Source organism: Thalassophryne amazonica, chromosome 3 (genome assembly GCF_902500255.1).
Source record: "Thalassophryne amazonica chromosome 3, fThaAma1.1, whole genome shotgun sequence".
Lineage (NCBI taxonomy): Eukaryota > Metazoa > Chordata > Actinopteri > Batrachoidiformes > Batrachoididae > Thalassophryne > Thalassophryne amazonica.
In genome coordinates, this window is record NC_047105.1 from 64869517 (window position 1) to 64889872 (window position 20356).

Here is a 20356-nt window from a genome sequence, read left to right on the forward strand (position 1 = left end):
ACAGTGATGACATCTGTGCATAGCTGAAGTCAGTTATCTTCTCAGTCTGAGTTTACTGTGCAGAATATAATATTCCTGAGTGAAAAATGAAGTGCTGTGTGTTGTTCTCCCCAAATACTGATATGCTGCATCAAACATCACTGGCCAGATTTACGTGGTGTCCACACCACTCTTCTTTTAGCCTGATAGAAATCTGGTGAGATAAAGAACAGGAAAATCCATATTTAGCATGGTAATGAAAATGCACAGTATTCACATCATGCAAATTAATTAAAAAAACACAGTGGAAGTCCTTCAGGATTGGAATATTCGGGTGTATACCTGTAATGTTTGTCTGTTTCCTCTTCAGTCTGGTGTGTTCACTTTTCTCTGGTGTTTTCTGCAGTTCCGTCATGCTGAGCGTGCATCCCTCAGAGGAGCGCGGGATGTATTCCTTCTCACTCGGTGCCGGCTCCACCCTTTCTCCCTTGGGGCTGATGCTTTCCTCTGCCACCTTTTGACCTTCTGCCTTCTCCAGAACAGGCCCACAGGACCGGTAGAGGAGTGGCACCTTGGTTCCTGGAACACTTTCCCATTGGTATTTGCTGCCCTCTAGAGGTTTATTTAAGATGAAGTCAAATCCCCAACAACGTGACGCTTCCTCCAGGTCTTTTTGCAAGGCTGCCTTGTACTCCACACGCAGCTGCTCTCTGTCGATGGGACCGAACAGGTTCCGTCGAGTTGGGCTCATCCTCAAGATCTGTTTGTGAGTATCCAGAGTTCTACACTGCAGGAAACAAATAAGGAAAAAGGGCTCATTGCTCAGTTGGCAAAATGCAGCTGCAGTGTTTTCTTTTTGACATCACCAGTGAGCGGTTCACAGCTCATTGCAAAATGACATTTTCAGGCATGAAATGATTGACAAAGATTAATGTGTTTATGTTTTTCAGCAGCATCTTCACTCCATCGGGGAAAAGCCCACAGCTGACACACAGAAATTCAAACTGTTAAGAAACTCTCTCCGGTATGAAATACGGAGGGATATAGCGATTAGTGTGTCCATCTGTCTGTTTTCATTTGTTACCGCAATATTTCAAGAACCAACTGACCAATTTCATTCATATATAGCATAAGGGTGTACTTCCCCTGACACCAGTTGACCAGTTGACTTTGGGGTCAATTTCAAGGTCACAGCGCTGCAAGGGTCCCTGCCACCCTTGCAGCGCAATAGCTCAAGAACCAGTTGAGCAATTTCATTCATAGTGGTTAGCACTGGTGCTTCACAGCAAGAAGGTTGTGGGATCGCTTCCCGGCCTTTCTGTGTGGAGTTTGCATTTTCTCCCTGTGTCTGTGTGGGTTTCTTCCGGACACTCCGGTTTCCCCCCACAATCAAAACATGATTATTTAGGGTCTGCTCCTTTCTCTGTCCCTGGCCAAGGCAGCATCTACATATGGAGTTGGTCCCCGGGTGCTGGATTGTGGCTGCCCACTGCTCTGAGTGGCTGGATTGTGTCTAACTGTAATTAGGATGGGTTAAATGCTAAACGTTAAATGTTAAATATTAAATGCGGGGGAGGTGATGGTCTAGTGGTTAAGGTGTTGGGCTTGATATTGCAGGTCATTCCTCCCAGCTACTATCAGACTGTACAATAACACTGTGAAATAACTACATGCAATAATATGTCCACAAATCACGTGCAATATCAATATGTCCATAAATCATGTGCAATAACAACTCGTTTACAAATCCCTGCACTAATGTCACCTTATTACATCTAAATTCCACTTCACATATTGTTAATAAGATGCTCCTATCTCTTTTCAATCCCAATCATGTTTATATATGTGCATATGTACTTATATATGTACATACATGTATATGTGTATGTGTATAGGTACAGTGAGGAAAATAAGTATTTGAACACCCTGCGATTTTGCAAGTTCTCCCACTTAGAAATCATGGAGGGGTCTGAAATTTTCATCTTAGGTGCATGTCCACTGTGAAAGACATAATCTAAAAAAAAAAAAAATCCGGAAATCACAATGTATGATTTTTTTTAATAATTTATTTGTATGTTACTGCTACAAATAAGTATTTGAACACCTGTGAAAATCAATGTTAATATTTGGTACAGTAGCCTTTGTTTGCAATTACAGAGGTCAAACGTTTCCTGTAGTTTTTCGCCAGGTTTGCACACACTGCAGCAGGGATTTTGGTCCACTCCTCCATACAGATCTTCTCTAGATCTTTCAGGTTTGGAGTTTCAGCTCACTCCAAAGATTTTCTATTGAGTTCAGGTCTGGAGACTGGCCAGGCCACTCCAGGACCTTGAAATGCTTCTTACGGAGCCCCTCTTTAGTTGCCCTGGCTGTGTGTTTGGGGTCATTGTCATGCTGGAAGACCCAGCCATGACCCATCTTCAATGCTCTTACTGAGGGAAGGAGGTTGTTTGCCAAAATCTCACAATACATGACTCCATCCATCCTCCCTTCAATACGGTGCAGTCATCCTGTCCCCTTTGCAGAAGAGCACCCCCAGAGTATGATGTTTCCACCCCCATGCTTCACGGTTGGGATGGTTTTCTTGGGGCTGTTCTCATCCTCTAAACATGGTAAGTGGAGCTGATTCCAAAAAGCTCTATTCTGGTCTCATCTGACCACATGACCTTCTCCCATGCCTCCTCTGGATCATCCAGATGGTCACTGGTGAACTTCAAACAGGCCTGGACATGTGCTGGCTTGAGCAGGGGGACCTTAATTTTAGGATTGCAGGATTTTAAACCATGACAGCATCATGTGTTACTAATGTAATCTTTGTGACTGTGGTCCAAGCTCTCTTCAGGTCATTGACCAGGTCCTCCTGTGTAGTTCTGAGCTTTCTCAGAATCATCTTGCATGGAATCCCAGAAAGAGGGAGATTGACAGTCATCTTGTGTTTCTTCCACTTTCTAATAAATAATCATAACAGTTGTTGTCTTCTACCAACCTGCTTGCCTGTTGCCCTGTGCAGGTCTACACTTTTGTCCCTGGTGTCCTTAGACAGCTCTTTGGTCTTGGCTATGGTGGACAGGTTGGAGTGTGATTGACTGAGTGTGTGAACAGGTGTCTTTTATACAGGTAACAAATCAAACAGGTGCAATTAATACAGGTAAAGAGTGCAGAATAAGAGGGCTTCTTAAAGAAAAATTAACAGGTCTGTGTGAGACAGAATTCTTGCTGGTTGGTAGGTCTTCAAATACTTATTTGCAGCAGTAACATAAATTATTAAAAAAAAATCATACATTGTGATTTCCGGATTTTGTTTTTTAGATTATGTCTCTCACAGTGGACATGCACCTAAGATGAAAACTTCAGACCCCTCCATGATTTCTAAGTGTGAGAACTTGCAAAATCGCAGGGTGTTCAAATACTTACTTTCCTCACTGTATGTGTGTGCATATGTGTATGTATGTACGAGGTCTGTTAGAAAAGTATCGGACCTTTTTATTTTTTTCAAAAACTATAAGGATTTGAATCACGTGCGATTACATCAGACAAGCTTGAACCCTTGTGGGCATGCAAGAGTTTTTTCACGCCTGTCGGTTACATCATTCGCCTGTGGGCTGGCTTTGAGTGAGGAGTGGTCCACCCCTCCCGTCGGAATCTCTTTGTCAGAACTTGCTGAGAGACTGACGCTTTGCTTGATCAAACTTTTTTCAAAAACTGTGAAGCACATCGAAGTGGACACCATTCGAGAAATTCAGCTGGTTTTCTGTGAAAATTTTAACGGCTGTTGAGAGATTATGGACTGTTGCTGTCGCTTTAAGGACTGCCCACGGAGCGGGACGTCGCAACGCTCCCTGAGCCGCCGCTGTCTGCCTGTTTCGAGCTGAAAGCTTCCAAATTTAAGCCTCTGTTGACCCAGGACATCGTGAGAGAACAGAGAACTTTCAGAAGAGGTCGGGATCAGCAGTTTATCCGGACATTCCACTGTTAAAGGAGATTTTGTAATGAAAGAAAGTGCGGACGGGTCCGCGTGTCGGGACGCAGGCCGGCCCCGTGCGCCGCCACAGGAAAAACACCTCCGTTGGAAGCCTTAAGGACAAGTTGGAACATGTCCAGCTGTTAAACAATTTCTCAGATACTCACTCAACTGAAAGCCATCAAAAGCCGCCTGGTTTTTACAAATGGTTATCAACACGGAGGTGTTTTTCTGTGCCGCCGCACCGCGCCGGCTGCGTCCCGATGCGCGGACCCGTCCGCGTGTCTTTTATTAATAAAATCTCCTTTAACAGTGGAATGTCCGGATAAACTGCTGATCCCGACCTCTTCTGAAAGTTCTCTGTTCTCTCACGACATCCTGGGTCAACAGAGGCTTAAATTTGGAAGCTTTCAGCTCGAAACAGGCTGCCGACGGCGGCTCAGGGCGCGTTGCGACGTTTTCACAGAAAACCAGCTGAATTTCTCGAATGGTGTCCACTTCGATGTGCCTCACAGTTTTTGAAAAAATTTTGATCAAGCAAAGCGCCAGTCTGTCAGGAAGAAGTCAGACAAAGAGATTCCGATGGGAGGGGTAGACCACTCGTCACTCAAAGCCAGCCCACAGGCGAATGACGTAACCGACAGGCGTGAAAAAACTCATGCATGCGCACGAGGGTTCACGGTTGTCTGACGCAATCACACGTGATTCAAATCCATATAGTTTTTGAAAAAAATAAAAAGGTGCGTTAGTTTATTCACAGACCTCGTATACACATATACGAGGTCTGTTAGAAAAGTATCCGACCTTATTCTTTTTTCAAAAACCATATGGATTTGAATCACGTGTGATTGCGTCAGACAACCTTGAACCCTCGTGCGCATGCGTGAGTTTTTTCATGCCTGTCGGTTGCTTCATTTGCCTGTGAGCAGGCTTTGAGTGAGGTGTGGTCCACCCCTCTCGTCTATTTTTTATTGCGAATAAATGTCTGAACGATTTGGATCTTTGCTGCATCAATTTTTTTTCCAGAAACTGTAAGAGACCTCCAGGTGGACACCATTCGAAAAATTAATATGGCTTTCAGGGACGATTTTATGGGGATTAAACAGATTACGCTCCCAGGGCCGATGGACAGGCTGACACCCCGCACAAACAATTAGATCATTTCCAATGTGAAAGCTTTGTTGATCCGGGACTGTCACGGCCCTCCCCTGCCTGTTGTGGGAGGCTCCCCACGGCAGGCAGGGGTGGGGCTGCTTGAGTGGTGGCACCTGTGCTGTTAAATTGTTTGTGCTGTGCTCATTCACTCTCTCTGCTCTCTCCCCACCAGGTAACATATTTGGTTTGTCTTCAGTTCATCTTTCGTTCCAGTTACCTTTGGTTTTCACATGCCAACACATTCGCACTGACATATTCACTCGCATTCATGCACTGTATACACCACTGATCCTTAGTCACATTTGCATACCTTGTATTTATGTTGCATTTTATTGTTTGTTGAATAAACCATTTTAATTGGCCTGAACCTCTTGAGTTATTTCCCCACAGTTAGTTTGATTGGGTTGTGACTTGTCGTTGAGCCAGGCTTGTTACACGGACCTCGTCTGACTTTCACAAAAAGGCAGAAGATGTGGACATCAGCACTTTTTCCGGCACATTCCACCATTACAGGACTTTTTTTTTCATGGAAAAAGAAGCCGAGGGACGCGCCACGGAGCCGTTCATTACGCGGGACAAAACCACCTCGGTGTTGGTCTCACAGGACGGCTTAAAGGTGGATTTCAGATGGATTCCGGTTGCTTTCCAGTCGTGTGAATATCCGATTGTGATTATGCATGAGCTGGACATGCAACAACATGTCCTGTGAGGCTTCATCACGGTGTTTCTTTTCGCCATGCAGCTCCGCCGCGACGTGCGGAATTCCTCCGCCTTTGTTCCTCTTTCCATGACAAAAACTCCTGTAACAGTGAAATGTGCCGTTCATATCTAAACTGGACGCTGTCTTGATCCGGTATGTCCTCTGACTAGCACAGGAATTGTGAAAAGACGTGGACATCAGCACTTTTTCCAGCACATTAAGACAGACGTGCGGAGGAGTTCGGTGCGTCGTGGTGCAGCCGCTCGGCGCAAAGAAATGCCGTGATGAAGCCTCACAGGACATGTTGGGGCTTGTCCAGCTCAAGCTCAATTTCTCGGATATTCACACGACAGAAAAGCAACCGGAATCCGTCTGAAAGCCGTCCTGAGAGACCAACACCGAGGTGGTTTTGTGCCGCGTCAAGAGCGGCACGGTGGCACGTCCCTTGGCTTCTTTTTCCATGAAAAAAAAAACTCCTGTAACAGTGGAATGTGCCGGAAAAAGTGCTGATGTCCACGTCTTTTCACAATTCCTGTGCTAGTCAGAGGACATACCGGATCAAGACAGCGTCCAGTTTAAAAATGAACGGCACATTTCACTGTTACAGGAGTTTTTGTCATGGAAAGAGGAACAAAGGCGTAGGAATTCCGCGCATCGCGGCGGAGCTGCATGGCGAAAAGAAACGCTGTGATGAAGCCTCACAGGACATGTTCTGGCATGTCCAGCTCATGCACAATCACAATCGGATATTCACACGACTGGAAAGCAACCGGAATCCATCTGAAATCCACCTTTAAGCCGTCCTGTGAGACCAACACCGAGGTGGTTTTGTCCCGCATAATGAACGGCTCTGTGGTGCATCCCTCGGCTTCTTTTTCCATGAAAAAAAACTGTAACGGTGGAATGTGCCGGAAAAAGTGCTGATGTCCACATCTTCTGCCTTTTTGTGAAAGTCAGACGAGGTCCCGGATCAACAAAGCTTTCACGTTGGAAATGATCTGGTTGTTCCAGCGGGGTGTCAGCCTGTCCATCGGCGCTGGGAGCGCGCTTCGCTCTCAGCTGTTGTGGGCTGTCCTTAAAGGGGCAGTAACACCCCGTAATCTGTTTAATCCCATAAAATCATCCCTGAAAGCCATATTAATTTTTCGAACGGTGTCCACCTGGAGGTCTCTCACAGTTTCTGGAAAAAAATTGATGCAGCAAAGATCCAAATCATTCAGACATTTATTCGCAATAAAAAATAGATGAGAGGGTGGACCACACCTCACTCCAAGCCTGCTCACAGGCGAATGAAGCAACCGACAGGCATGAAAAAACTCACGCATGCGCACCAGGGTTCAAGCTTGACTGACGCAATCACACGTGATTCAAATCCATATGGTTTTTGAAAAAAATAAGGTCGGATACTTTTCTAACAGACCTCGTATACATATATATAGGTATGTATACGAGGGCTGTCAATAAAGTAACGGTCCTTTTTATTTTTTTCAAAAACTATATGGATTTCATTCATATGTTTTTACGTCAGACATGCTTGAACCCTCGTGCGCATGCGTGAGTTTTTCCACGCCTGTCGGTGACGTCATTCATCTGTGAGCACTCCTTGTGGGAGGAGTCGTCTAGCCCCTTGTCGGAATTCCTTTGTCTGAGAAGTTGCTGAGAGACTGGCGCGTTGTTTGATCAAAATTTTTTCTAAACCTGTGAGACACATCGAAGTGGACACGGTTCGAAAAATGAAGCTGGTTTTCAGTGAAAATTTTAACGGCTGATGACAGATTTTGAGGTGATTCTGTCGCTTTAAGGACTTCCCACGGAGCGAGACGTCGTGCAGCGCTCTCAGCCGCTGTCGTCAGCCTGTTCAAGCTGAAAACCTCCACATTTCAGGCTCTATTGATCCAGGATGTCGTGAGAGAACAGAGAAGTTTCAGAAGAAGTCGGTTTCAGCATTTTATCCGGATATTCCACTGTTAAAGGAGATTTTTTTAATGAAAGACGTGCGGACGGATCCGCGTGTCGGGACGCAGCCGACGCGGTGCGGCGGCACAGGAAAAACACCTCCGTGTTGATAACCATTTGTAAAATCCAGGCGGCTTTTGATGGCTTTCAGTGGAGTGAGTATATGAGAAATTGTTTAACAGGCAGGACATGTTCCAACTTGTCCTTAAGGCTTTCAACAGAGGTGTTTTTCCTGTGGCGGAGCGTCGCGGCGGCTGCGACCACTCCTTCCCAAGGCGTGCTCACAGGCGAATGACGTCACCGACAGGCATGGAAAAACTCACGCATGCGCACAAGGGTTCAAGCATGTCTGACATAAAAACATATGAATGAAATCCATATAGTTTTTGAAAAAAATAAAAAGGGCCGTTACTTTATTGACTTTATTGAAAGAGAAGCGGAGGGATGCACCACGGCGTTGCTTTGCGCCGTGCGGCACCGCCGCGATGCACGGAATTCCTCCGCACGTCTGTCTCAATATGCTGAAAAAGTGCTGATGTCCACGTCTTCCACAATTCCTGTACTAGTCAGATGACGTACCGGATAAAACACAGCGTCCAGTTTGGAAATGAACGGCACATTCCACTGTTACAGGAGTTTTTGTCATGGAAAGAGGAGCGGAGGAATTCCGCGCGTCGCGGCGGTGCCACATGGCGCAAAAGCAACGCCGTGATGAAGCCTCACAGGACATGTTCTGGCATGTCCAGGCTCATCCACAATTTCTCGGATAGTCACACGACTGAAAAACCACCGAAAGCCATCTGAAAGCCATCTCAAAGCCGTCCTGTGAGACCAACACGGAGGTGGTTTTGTGCCGCACCATGAACGGCTCCGTGGTGCATCCCTCCGCTTCTCTTTTCATGAAAAAAAAACTCCTGTAACAGTGGAATGTGCCGAAAAAGTACTGATGTCCACGTCTCCTGCCATTTTTGTGTAAGTCAGACAACGGCCTGGATTAAGAAAGCCTTCACGTTGGAAATGATCTGGTTGATTCAGCCTGTCGATCGGCGCTCGGAGCGCTCTCAGCAGCTTTGGGCGGTCTTTAAACCGACTGGAGCACTCCTTAATCTGTGTAATCCCCATAAAATCGTCCGTGAAAGCCAACTGAATTTTCCAAATGGTGTCCAAGTGGAGGTCTCTCACAGTTTCTGGAAAGATTTGATGCAGCAAAGCTCCAAATCGACATTTATTCGCAATAAAAATCCGACCACTGCTCACACAAAGCCTGCTCACAGGCGAATAACGCAACCAACAGACGTGAAAAAACTCACGCATGCGCACGAAGGTTCAAGCTTGGCTGATGCAATCACACGTGATTCAAATCCATATGGTTTTTGAAAAAAATAAAAAGGTCGGATACTTTTCTAACAGACCTCGTATATATATCAATCAATCAATCAATCAATTTTTTTTATATAGCGCCAAATCACAACAAACAGTTGCCCCAAGGCGCTTTATATTGTAAGGCAAGGCCATACAATAATTATGTAAAACCCCAACGGTCAAAACGACCCCCTGTGAGCAAGCACTTGGCTACAGTGGGAAGGAAAAACTCCCTTTTAACAGGAAGAAACCTCCAGCAGAACCAGGCTCAGGGAGGGGCAGTCTTCTGCTGGGACTGGTTGGGGCTGAGGGAGAGAACCAGGAAAAAGACATGCTGTGGAGGGGAGCAGAGATCGATCACTAATGATTAAATGCAGAGTGGTGCATACAGAGCAAAAAGAGAAAGAAACAGTGCATCATGGGAACCCCCCAGCAGTCTACGTCTATAGCAGCATAACTAAGGGATGGTTCAGGGTCACCTGATCCAGCCCTAACTATAAGCTTTAGCAAAAAGGAAAGTTTTAAGCCTAATCTTAAAAGTAGAGAGGGTGTCTGTCTCCCTGATCTGAATTGGGAGCTGGTTCCACAGGAGAGGAGCCTGAAAGCTGAAGGCTCTGCCTCCCATTCTACTCTTACAAACCCTAGGAACTACAAGTAAGCCTGCAGTCTGAGAGCGAAGCGCTCTATTGGGGTGATATGGTACTACGAGGTCCCTAAGATAAGATGGGACCTGATTATTCAAAACCTTATAAGTAAGAAGAAGAATTTTAAATTCTATTCTAGAATTAACAGGAAGCCAATGAAGAGAGGCCAATATGGGTGAGATATGCTCTCTCCTTCTAGTCCCCGTCAGTACTCTAGCTGCAGCATTTTGAATTAACTGAAGGCTTTTTAGGGAACTTTTAGGACAACCTGATAATAATGAATTACAATAGTCCAGCCTAGAGGAAATAAATGCATGAATTAGTTTTTCAGCATCACTCTGAGACAAGACCTTTCTGATTTTAGAGATATTGTGTAAATGCAAAAAGGCAGTCCTACATATTTGTTTAATATGCGCTTTGAATGACATATCCTGATCAAAAATGACTCCAAGATTTCTCACAGTATTACTAGAGGTCAGGGTAATGCCATCCAGAGTAAGGATCTGGTTAGACACCATGTTTCTAAGATTTGTGGGGCCAAGTACAATAACTTCAGTTTTATCTGAGTTTAAAAGCAGGAAATTAGAGGTCATCCATGTCTTTATGTCTGTAAGACAATCCTGCAGTTTAGCTAATTGGTGTGTGTCCTCTGGCTTCATGGATAGATAAAGCTGGGTATCATCTGCGTAACAATGAAAATTTAAGCAATACCGTCTAATAATACTGCCTAAGGGAAGCATGTATAAAGTGAATAAAATTGGTCCTAGCACAGAACCTTGTGGAACTCCATAATTAACTTTAGTCTGTGAAGAAGATTCCCCATTTACATGAACAAATTGTAATCTATTAGACAAATATGATTCAAACCACCGCAGCGCAGTGCCTTTAATACCTATGGCATGCTCTAATCTCTGTAATAAAATTTTATGGTCAACAGTATCAAAAGCAGCACTGAGGTCTAACAGAACAAGCACAGAGATGAGTCCACTGTCCGAGGCCATAAGAAGATCATTTGTAACCTTCACTAATGCTGTTTCTGTACTATGATGAATTCTAAAACCTGACTGAAACTCTTCAAATAGACCATTCCTCTGCAGATGATCAGTTAGCTGTTTTACAACTACCCTTTCAAGAATTTTTGAGAGAAAATATATATATATATATATATATATGGGATTTAAATAAACAGACACACACACACAAAATGTTAACTGTATCTTCCTCCAATCTATCTGATGGTCTGTGTCTATGACAATAATAGAAAAAGTTACATTTAAAAAAAGTAACAGACAAAAAGTTAGAGGAAAGGCAGGTTATATTTTGCTGGATACGGTAAACATGCACCTAGCGATATTTGACCAGATCTCCTCACTGATTGACTAGTTCAAATGACATCAGCGCAGAGTTTATTTCAACATGGCAGCGCCCTCGCAAAGTTGAACTGGACGATATTTTGCTGTTGTTTGCATGAAGAGTTGAATGAATTTTAACAGAAAACAGGATAAAAGTTTAAATTGTGACTGCCCTTCGTTTACTGAAACACACCTCTGTTTTAATATTAATCTGCTTCTGCAGTAGCCACTTAATGGTACAGTTCAATAATACAGCACAAACGAATCTGCAAAGTTACTATCACTGTCTTAACTTAAACAAAGAAAAAAAAAATTCAGTCTTACCATGCTCAAAGAGTTTTTGTTCCTTCAGTCTACACAACAAAAGCATCTGTGAATGGTGTAATTTGGTGGAGCTCTTATAAGGCGCAGAGATGTGACTCACTGAGCTGTGAATCAGTGGAATATGTCTGGACAAAAATCTCAGACATGTAGGGACAAGTCCTCAGCAGGTACACCGAGTCAACACCAGGGGGCACTGTTTCCTACAACTGCAATCTGACATGTTTGACACATGATTCATATGGATCAGATGGACAGTTATAAATCTTGTGTGTGTGTGTGCGTGTGCGTATATGTGTTAATGTGCACAGGACTGGTTCCCACATTTAAAAAGTTAACTGTACTCTAAGAGCTACATAAAGGAATCAGTCACGGCTGAAGACAGTAAAGTCATTATCCATGAAATGTTGGACAGGTTTCCCCAGGATTCACACGCTCAGATGCAATTATACAGGAAGACCCCCAAAAAACAAAACCCATAAAAATTGTAATAAATCATACAAAGACAATTGGAACAATCATCCTCCCCAACATGTCTTGGTCACCCAATGAAAAGACATTTTGCTGGGAGGCCCATTTCACCAACAAATCATACTACTTTGAGCATAAGTTGGAAAGAACATGACTTTTATGCAAAGCGACCAAGATAACTGAAACATTTGGGGAATGATCATACACAGACTGAAGTTTGTAGGATTTATGACCATTTTTATGGGTTCTGGTTTTGTTCTTGGGTCAACCTGTACAATTAAAACCTAAAACCAGAAGCCAGGTCACTCCGTTTAGTACTATAATATCATTAAAGAGAGTTATGTTAAATAATATCTGTGCTAATTCCTTATTAGTGATCAAATATTTGCCTTTGTTATCTGTTTGGACATTTCTGAGATCTGGTTTAAAGTTTAAACATAACAGTTAAGTTTCACTTCCATCACGCATGTGCAAGTTTCAGATTCAGAGAGGGCTCCCCCTATCTGTAACATATAGACTAAATTGTATAAAAGTGTTGTGCGAGCCATCTTTGTCGTCTTTCACAAGATGGACGCCATCTGTGAGGGCCCAGGCCTGGTTTTCAACATGACCTTCATTAAATTCAAAATGAGTAATATATCAATGTTTTTTTGTGAGGGGCAATAAATTACATAAAGAAGCAGGGGATAAATTACAATTACATAATCTGTAATATTTTATTAAGGAATAGAAAAGGTCACAAAGCAACACTTTAAATTAATTTCTAAATGTTTGTGTAATAACCTGTACTATATCGCTACCACTACATCACTACTACTATTACTTTAAGGATTTGTTCACAAGAGTAAACTCTGGAAATCCAAGTCAGGAACTTCCAAGGTCCGAAAAGCATGCATTTATTTGATGAATAAGGAAAGCAATATGGAAGCACACACACATTTGTACTTTGTTGCTGTCGTTAAAAGGAACAGATAAATTACATGCAGTGTTGCAAACATAAAAAATAACATAAATTCATTAATTTTCTATATGTGATTACTCCAATCAAGTGTCACAGAGGGGAGCCTATCCCAGCAGTCGTAGGGTGAGAGATAGGGTACACCCAGGACAGGCTGCCACTCTGCCACATACACACACACACACACTCCTACGGACATGTAGTCACCAGTTCACCTAACCTGCATGTCTTTCGAAGTGGGAGGAAGCCGGCGCACCCAGCCGGAACCCACATGAACACAGGAAGAACATGCAAACTCCACACAGAAAGGACCAGACAGAAAGTGATCCCATGACCTTATTGCTGTCAGACAGCAGTGTGAACCAGTAAGCCACAGTGCTGCCAAAATAACATAAAAATAAGTAAAATAAAATAATAAATCTCACTACAAGTCATTATTAACTCTCTGAAATGTTAAAATTCACTCGAGTACTTGTATTAATGTTTATGTGCTTCTTATCTCTGGGATGATCTGCCCAGTGAGATGAAGGACAACACAGGCTGAGTCAGTTGGACTTTTTGATAAGTCCACAGACATTTTGGGATTTATATGAAAAGTTAACTTAAAAAATGTAAAACGGTTTAATGGAGTCAGTGACCCGGTGTCGCCGGTCCCCCCTAAAAATCGGTCTGCCCTGCTTTCACTGCGCATGCATCATCAGCTGCAGTTCACCAAATTATCACCTCATTTCTGTTTCAAACTGCACTCCAGTCATCATCAGAGACAGATATCTGAAGCTTTTGTACAACAATCATTTCCACATAAATTCAGCATTATTTCATCATAAAATATGGAGGAAACGACCAGAGCGCTGCGGCTACACGAGCTGTTAGCTGATGCGTTCACTGTGCATGTGTCATTTCACAGCGTCACAGAGTATCGCCTTGGTTCTGCTTAAAACTGACATTAGAATGATTTAAGAAGATTTACTTTGTCATCTGATGGTTAATAATCACATTATTCCATTTGATCGCTTTGGGTGAAGAGACTCTGTATCAGATGAGCAGCTGAGCTCCGAAATGACACATGCACAGTGAAGGCAGGGCAGACCAATTTTTAGGGGGGGACCGTTCACTCTGTGACACCGGTGTGTAGGACATAGGGCAGATTGCAAAGACATTGTGCAGTGCCTTGTCTGCACTTGTGTACTGGGCAAAAAAAAAAAATGTTGTGACAACCAGCCATGGAATAATGTGAACCCGGCATGCTGCTTTAACACTGCTTAAAAAATGAAATTTTAACTTTAAAGGCAAGATATAAATCACACACTGAAGTAATGCAGCTTTGTTTGCTAATGTGGGTAACAGTGAACTTTGACCAGAATATCTAACACAATGCTGATTTGGCATATTAATGGTTTTTATTAGAGATGAACTGATTTATAGTTCAGCTCTAATACAGCTTGTTTATTTATAAACAACAACAAAAAAAACTCCTCAGCATTTCTGTCGTTCTCTCATTAACTTTGCACATACTGACTTGGACTGAAATAAAAGTTGTCCCATCCATAAGCACAGCCGTGAAATGGGGGAGGTGGAGCAGTCATTGGGCAAGAGGCGGGGTTCACCCTAAACAAATTAATTAAAATCTCACCAATTAAATACACTAAAGTTCATTATACTGTACTTCTCCTGGTTTTCGCATTCTTTTCAAAATCCGTGTGACACTGACTTAAAAAACAGCACACGCAAAACGTAGTTATGAAAATGTGGGGGAACTACAGAAGTTAATAATGAGTATTAACCATTTGGGGGGAACCCACCCGATCTGGCAACACTGCTGTGTCTTTTTTTATTTTATTTATTAATGTATTTATTTTATTTATGACTTGAAAAACATAAAACCAAGCTATAGGATGGTGATGTGCATTTCACACAAGGATATAGATAAGAGAGAAAGCATAATAAGAGGAACCGACAGACAAGCAATATAACTAACAAACAGCATGGCTAACAACCAGGCACCATTACAGACAGTTAACATAACAAGAAACATATTATACAACACAGACATCAGCATGGACAAAGACTGTGCTGAAGAGTACGAGGCGATTTATTGTAAACTGTAGTTCTTTACTAGGTTTATGGTCTATTACTTTTTGTTTAGTATGTTATTTAAAGTTTTAAGGTAGGTGTTGATTTCAATTATCCATAGTCTGAGAAGGGGTTTAGATTGACTGAATTCAGCTTTGCGTTTATGATATTTGAATGAAATTTATAAATGAATGCATTTATTTCCTCTAGGCTGGACTATTGTAATTCATTATTATCAGGTTGTCCTAAAAGTTCCCTGAAAAGCCTTCAGTTAATTCAAAATGCTGCAGCTAGAGTACTAACGGGGACTAGAAGGAGAGAGCATATCTCACCCATATTGGCCTCTCTTCATTGGCTTCCTGTTAATTCTAGAATAGAATTTAAAATTCTTCTTCTTACTTATAAGGTTTTGAATAATCATGTCCCATCTTATCTTAGGGACCTCTTAGTACCATATCACCCCAATAGAGCGCTTCGCTCTCAGACTGCAGGCTTACTTGTAGTTCCTAGGGTTTGTAAGAGTAGAATGGGAGGCAGAGCCTTCAGCTTTCAGGCTCCTCTCATGTGGAACCAGCTCCCAATTCGGATCAGGGAGACAGACACCCTCTCTACTTTTAAGATTAGGCTTAAAACTTTCCTTTTTGCTAAAGCTTATAGTTAGGGCTGGATCAGGTGACCCTGAACCATCCCTTAGTTATGCTGCTATAGACGTAGACTGCTGGGGGGTTCCCATGATGCATTGAGTGTTTCTTTCTCTTTTTGCTCTGTATGCACCACTCTGCATTTAATCATTAGTGATTGATCTCTGCTCCCCTCCACAGCATGTCTTTTTCCTGGTTCTCTCCCTCAGCCCCAACCAGTCCCAGCAGAAGACTGCCCCTCCCTGAGCCTGGTTCTACTGGAGGTTTCTTCCTGTTAAAAGGGAGTTTTTCCTTCCCAATGTCGCCAAGTGCTTGCTCACAGGGGGTCGTTTTGACCGTTGGGGTTTTTACGTAATTATTGTATGGCCTTGCCTTACAATATAAAGCGCCTTGGGGCAACTGTTTGTTGTGATTTGGCGCTATATAAATAAAATTGATTGATTGATTGAAATTTGCCAAGTAATATATATAGGTTTACTAAATATTGTATATTTTCGTTTTTATGTTCAAAGGAAGTTATTACATTATGATTTGCTATTTTAATTCTGTGATTGGTTTTACTGTATACGGGTAACTCCAGATTAAGCCAAATATCTATTGTGAATTTACACTCATAAAATAGATGTATTATTGACTCTTCTTTACCACAAAAGCAGCATTTGGGATCTATATCTATGAATTTGGAAATAAGCAGGTTTGTTGGGTAAATGCGATGTAAGATTTTTTTAGTGTAGTTCTCTAATTTTATTATAAATACAATACTCAAAAGGATTTAGCCAAATATGTTTCCAATTAAGATCGCTATATTGAGAGTTCCAGTAAGATTTATGGGTGGGTATATTCCTATTAAATTTTTGAATTGTATTTCTAATGTGTTTATTACTCCATTTTTGGCTATCGTCACAAGTACATCGCTCAGCCTCTCCTACGTGAATGTTATGGGGCGGGGCTACGATGTGACATCTTTGTCTTTGAATCAAAGCTGTGGCGGGAAAATGACCCGTGCGTGACCCGTGGATTACTACTACAAACCGGACTCAGTTACCACGACGCGTGCAGCTGGATCCCGTGTCAAACGCAAAATGGGCTGTCTGTGGGTCACGCGAGACTTTTAGGGAACATTGTTGGAAGTTAAAAGTGGGAAAGTAAAACATATGTAGAAAGATCACTCCAGCAAATCTCGTAAATAAATATCAATACGTAAAAAAAAAATCATACCTGGTATTATTATAACACCAGGTATGATTTTATACACATACATTATTTTACATAGAGTGATACATTAGGAACATCATCCCACCGCTGGGTTATGTTCCTAATGTATGTAAAATCATACTTTGAATTATAATTATATATTATACAAACCGGTAATTAAATCCGCTTACATCATCATATGTCAAACAATCTGTAAGAAATGTTATCGTTTCACTTACATTAGTCCTCCGTGTCCCAAAACTCTTCAAACCGCTCTGATTTCCAGAATTTCAAGATTCACTTTATTGTTAATATTTTCGGATGTAAAACGATGGAAGTGTGTCGTTAGGCGGAGACACTACTGGAACCAGACAAACGTCAGTTTATTTCTGGAAATGACTCAGAGTTTCATCAACCCTCTTGTCCCGTGCGGAGGGGCGGAGTCAGATTGCTCACAGAGCGATCCCGGATCATTGTGTCCCGGCTCCGCCCCCCCCCCCCCCCCCCCCCCCGCCCCATTGGCAAGAAAGCGGAAGGGACTGTAAAAGGTACAAAATAAGAGTCCCTTCTAGTACAAAGTGGAACCAAATTTCTTAGTCACTGTCTCCGCGCAAAAGCAAAGATGAATAAAAATAATATAGAAAATATTCTTAAAAAAACGTGTGTACAAATTGCAGGGTGGAAAGATGAATATATAAAATCAAATAAAATCTGGATAATCTCTACAGCAGCACCTCCTAGAGGGGCGTGTGGATGGGCCACTTCCTCTTGAAATCAACGACCTCTGTCCAATGACCAATGACCTTTGTCTTGTCGACATTCAGGTCTAGGTTGTTACTGATACACCAGTTCACCGGATGTTTCACCTCATCTTTGTACGCCAGTTGCTCGTTGGCCTGAATCAGACCCAAAACTGTAATGTCATCCCCATACTTTATGATTTGGTTGGTCTTGGAGCAAGCACCACAGTAATGGGTCATCAGGGTGAAGAGCAGTGGGCTCAACACACAGCCCTGAAGGGTGCCAGTGCTCAGCCGGATGGTGTCAGAGGTGTTGCTTCCCAACTGTACAGACTGTGGCCTGCTGGTGACAAAGTCCAGAATCCAGTTACACATGGGGGTACTCAGACCTAGTGAGCCCAGTTTGCCCACCGGGTGTTGGGGGATTATGGTGTTCAATGCGGAACTGAAGTCCAGAGACAACATTTGGACATGTGTTTTGTATTTCCAGGCGTTCCAGGCTGAGGTGAAAGGCATAAGATACAGCATCCTCAGTGGAGCGGTTGGGGCAATAGGTGATCTGAAGTGGGTCAAATGATGGGGGTAGTACAGCAGTGATGTGGTCCTTCACTAGTTTTTCAAAGCACTTCATAATGGGTGTGAGTGCTAATATGGTGTTTTTTTTTTTGGTAAGGAATGACTGCTACAAGAAAGGTGTTAAATGTGTGGTTTGCACCCTTTAAGCACATGGCTGGGTATGTTGTCTGGACCTGTTGCTTTCCTTGGGTTGACCCTCCTCAAGACCCAGTGCACATCAGCTGAGTTCAAACAGAGAACCTGGCCATCCTGACGATGGGGGGCTTTAATGGCCGGTGTGTTGTTGAGTGTGTCAAACCAGCCAAAGTAGCTGTTCAGTTTGTTGATTAAGTTTGTGTTACTGTCACAGTGCGGCGGGGGGGCAGGTTCATAGTCTGTGATGGTTTTAATGCCTTGCCAAAGTTGCCAGGTGTCCCTCTAGTCTTGGAAGTGACTGGATTTGTTTTTTTTTTTTGCTGTGTACCCATTTTGCGTCTCTGATGACATACAACCCCTGGCAAAAATTATGGAATCACCGGCCTCGGAGGATGTTCATTCAGTTGTTTAATTTTGTAGAAAAAAAGCAGATCACAGACATGACACAAAACTAAAGTCATTTCAAATGGCAACTTTCTGGCTTTAAGAAACACTATAAGAAATCAAGAAAAAAAATTGTGGCAGTCAGTAACAGTTACTTTTTTAGACCAAGCAGAGGGAAAAAAATATGGACTCACTCAATTCTGAGGAATAAATTATGGAATCACCCTGTAAATTTTCATCCCCAAAACTAACACCTGCATCAAATCAGATCTGCTCGTTACGCTGCATCTAAAAGGGAGTGATCACACCTTGGAGAGCTGTTGCACCAAGTGGACTGACATGAATCATGGCTCCAACATGAGAGATGTCAATTGAAACAAGAGAGGATTATCAAACTCTTAAAAGAGGGTAAATCATCACGCAATGTTGAAAAAATGTTGGTTGTTCACAGTCAGCTGTGTCTAAACTCTGGACCAAATACAAACATGGGAAAGTTGTTAAAGGCAAACATACTGGTAGACCAAGGAAGACATCAAAGCGTCAAGACAGAAAACTTAAAGCAATATGTCTCAAAAATCAAAAATGCACAACAAAAGAGGAACGAATGGGAGGAAACTGGAATCGTCTGTGACCGAACTGTAAGAAACCGCCTAAAGGAAATGGGATTTACATACAGAAAAGCTAAACGAAAGCCATCATTAACACCTAAACAGAAAAAAAACAAGGTTACAATGGGCTAAGGAAAAGCAATTGTGGACTGTGGATGAAAGTCATATTCGGTGATCAATCAATCAACTTTTTTCTTGTATAGCGCCAAATCACAACAAACAGTTGCCCCAAGGCGCAAGGTGATGAATCTCGAATCCGCATTGGGTAAGGTGATGATGCTGGAAGTTTTTTTTGGTGCCGTTCCAATGAGATTTATAAAGATGACTGCCTGAAGAGAACATGTAAATTTCCATTCATTGATGATATGGGGCTGCATGTCAGGTAAAGGCACTGGGGAGATGGCTGTCATTGCATCATCAATAAATGCACAAGTTTATGTTGATATTTTGGACACTTTTCTTATCCCATCAATTCAAAGGCTGTTTGGGGATGATGAAATCATTTTTCAAGATGATAATGCATCTTGCCATAGAGCAAAAACTGTAAAAACATTCCTTGCAAAAAGACATAGGGTCAATATCATGGCCTGCAAATAGTCCAGATCTTAATCCAATTGAAAATCTTTGGTGGAAGTTAAAGAAAATGGTCCATGACAAGGCTCCAACCTGCAAAGCTGATCTGGTAACAGCAATCAGAGAAAGTTGGAGCCAGATTGATGAAGAGTACTGTTTGTCACTCATTAAGTCCATGCCTCAGAGACTGCAAGCTGTTATAAAAGCCAGAGGTGGTGCAACAAAATACTAGTGATGTGTTGGAGTGTTTTGTTTTTCATGATTCCATAATTTTTTCCTCAATTGAGTGATTCCGTATTTTTTTTCCCCCTCTGCTTGGTCTAAAAAAGGTAACCGTTACTGCCACAATTTTTTTCCGATTTCTTAGTTTTTCTTAAAGCCAGAAAGTTGCCATTTGAAATGACTTTAGTTTTGTGTCATGTCTGTTTTTTCTACAAAATTAAACAACTGAATGAACATCCTCCGAGGCCAGTGATTCCATAATTTTTGTCAGGGGTTGTAGTTCTAATTTGATCGTGCTGACCTGAGTCAAGTGTGTTTGGAGCAAAACACATCTGTAGTGTGTACATGTGA

General features: G+C 42.4%; 2 protein-coding genes across 4 annotated transcripts in view; both read right to left on the reverse strand.

Annotated features, from left to right (window-relative positions):
- cdkn1a (cyclin-dependent kinase inhibitor 1A) lies at positions 1-17156 on the reverse strand. 3 transcript variants are annotated; one of them, XM_034166574.1, is made up of 3 exons: positions 17007-17156; positions 322-766; positions 1-193 (listed from the first exon to the last, which is right to left on the reverse strand). In XM_034166574.1, exons 2-3 carry the CDS (start codon positions 728-730, stop codon positions 138-140), a joined length of 465 nt encoding a protein of 154 aa, XP_034022465.1. In that variant the 5' UTR covers positions 731-766; positions 17007-17156; the 3' UTR covers positions 1-137. The 3 variants fall into 3 exon arrangements, with proteins under 3 accessions (XP_034022465.1, XP_034022466.1, XP_034022464.1); XM_034166575.1 differs by having other exon boundaries at positions 322-761; positions 17007-17095; XM_034166573.1 differs by lacking the exon at positions 17007-17156 and adding an exon at positions 11434-11526.
- srsf3b (serine and arginine rich splicing factor 3b) overlaps positions 14309-20356 on the reverse strand; it is a 22285-nt gene continuing 16237 nt past the window's right edge. The window contains exon 7 of the transcript XR_004559572.1: positions 14309-14331. The gene's annotated coding sequence lies outside the window, so the exon portion shown is untranslated. The remainder of the gene's footprint in view (positions 14332-20356) is intronic.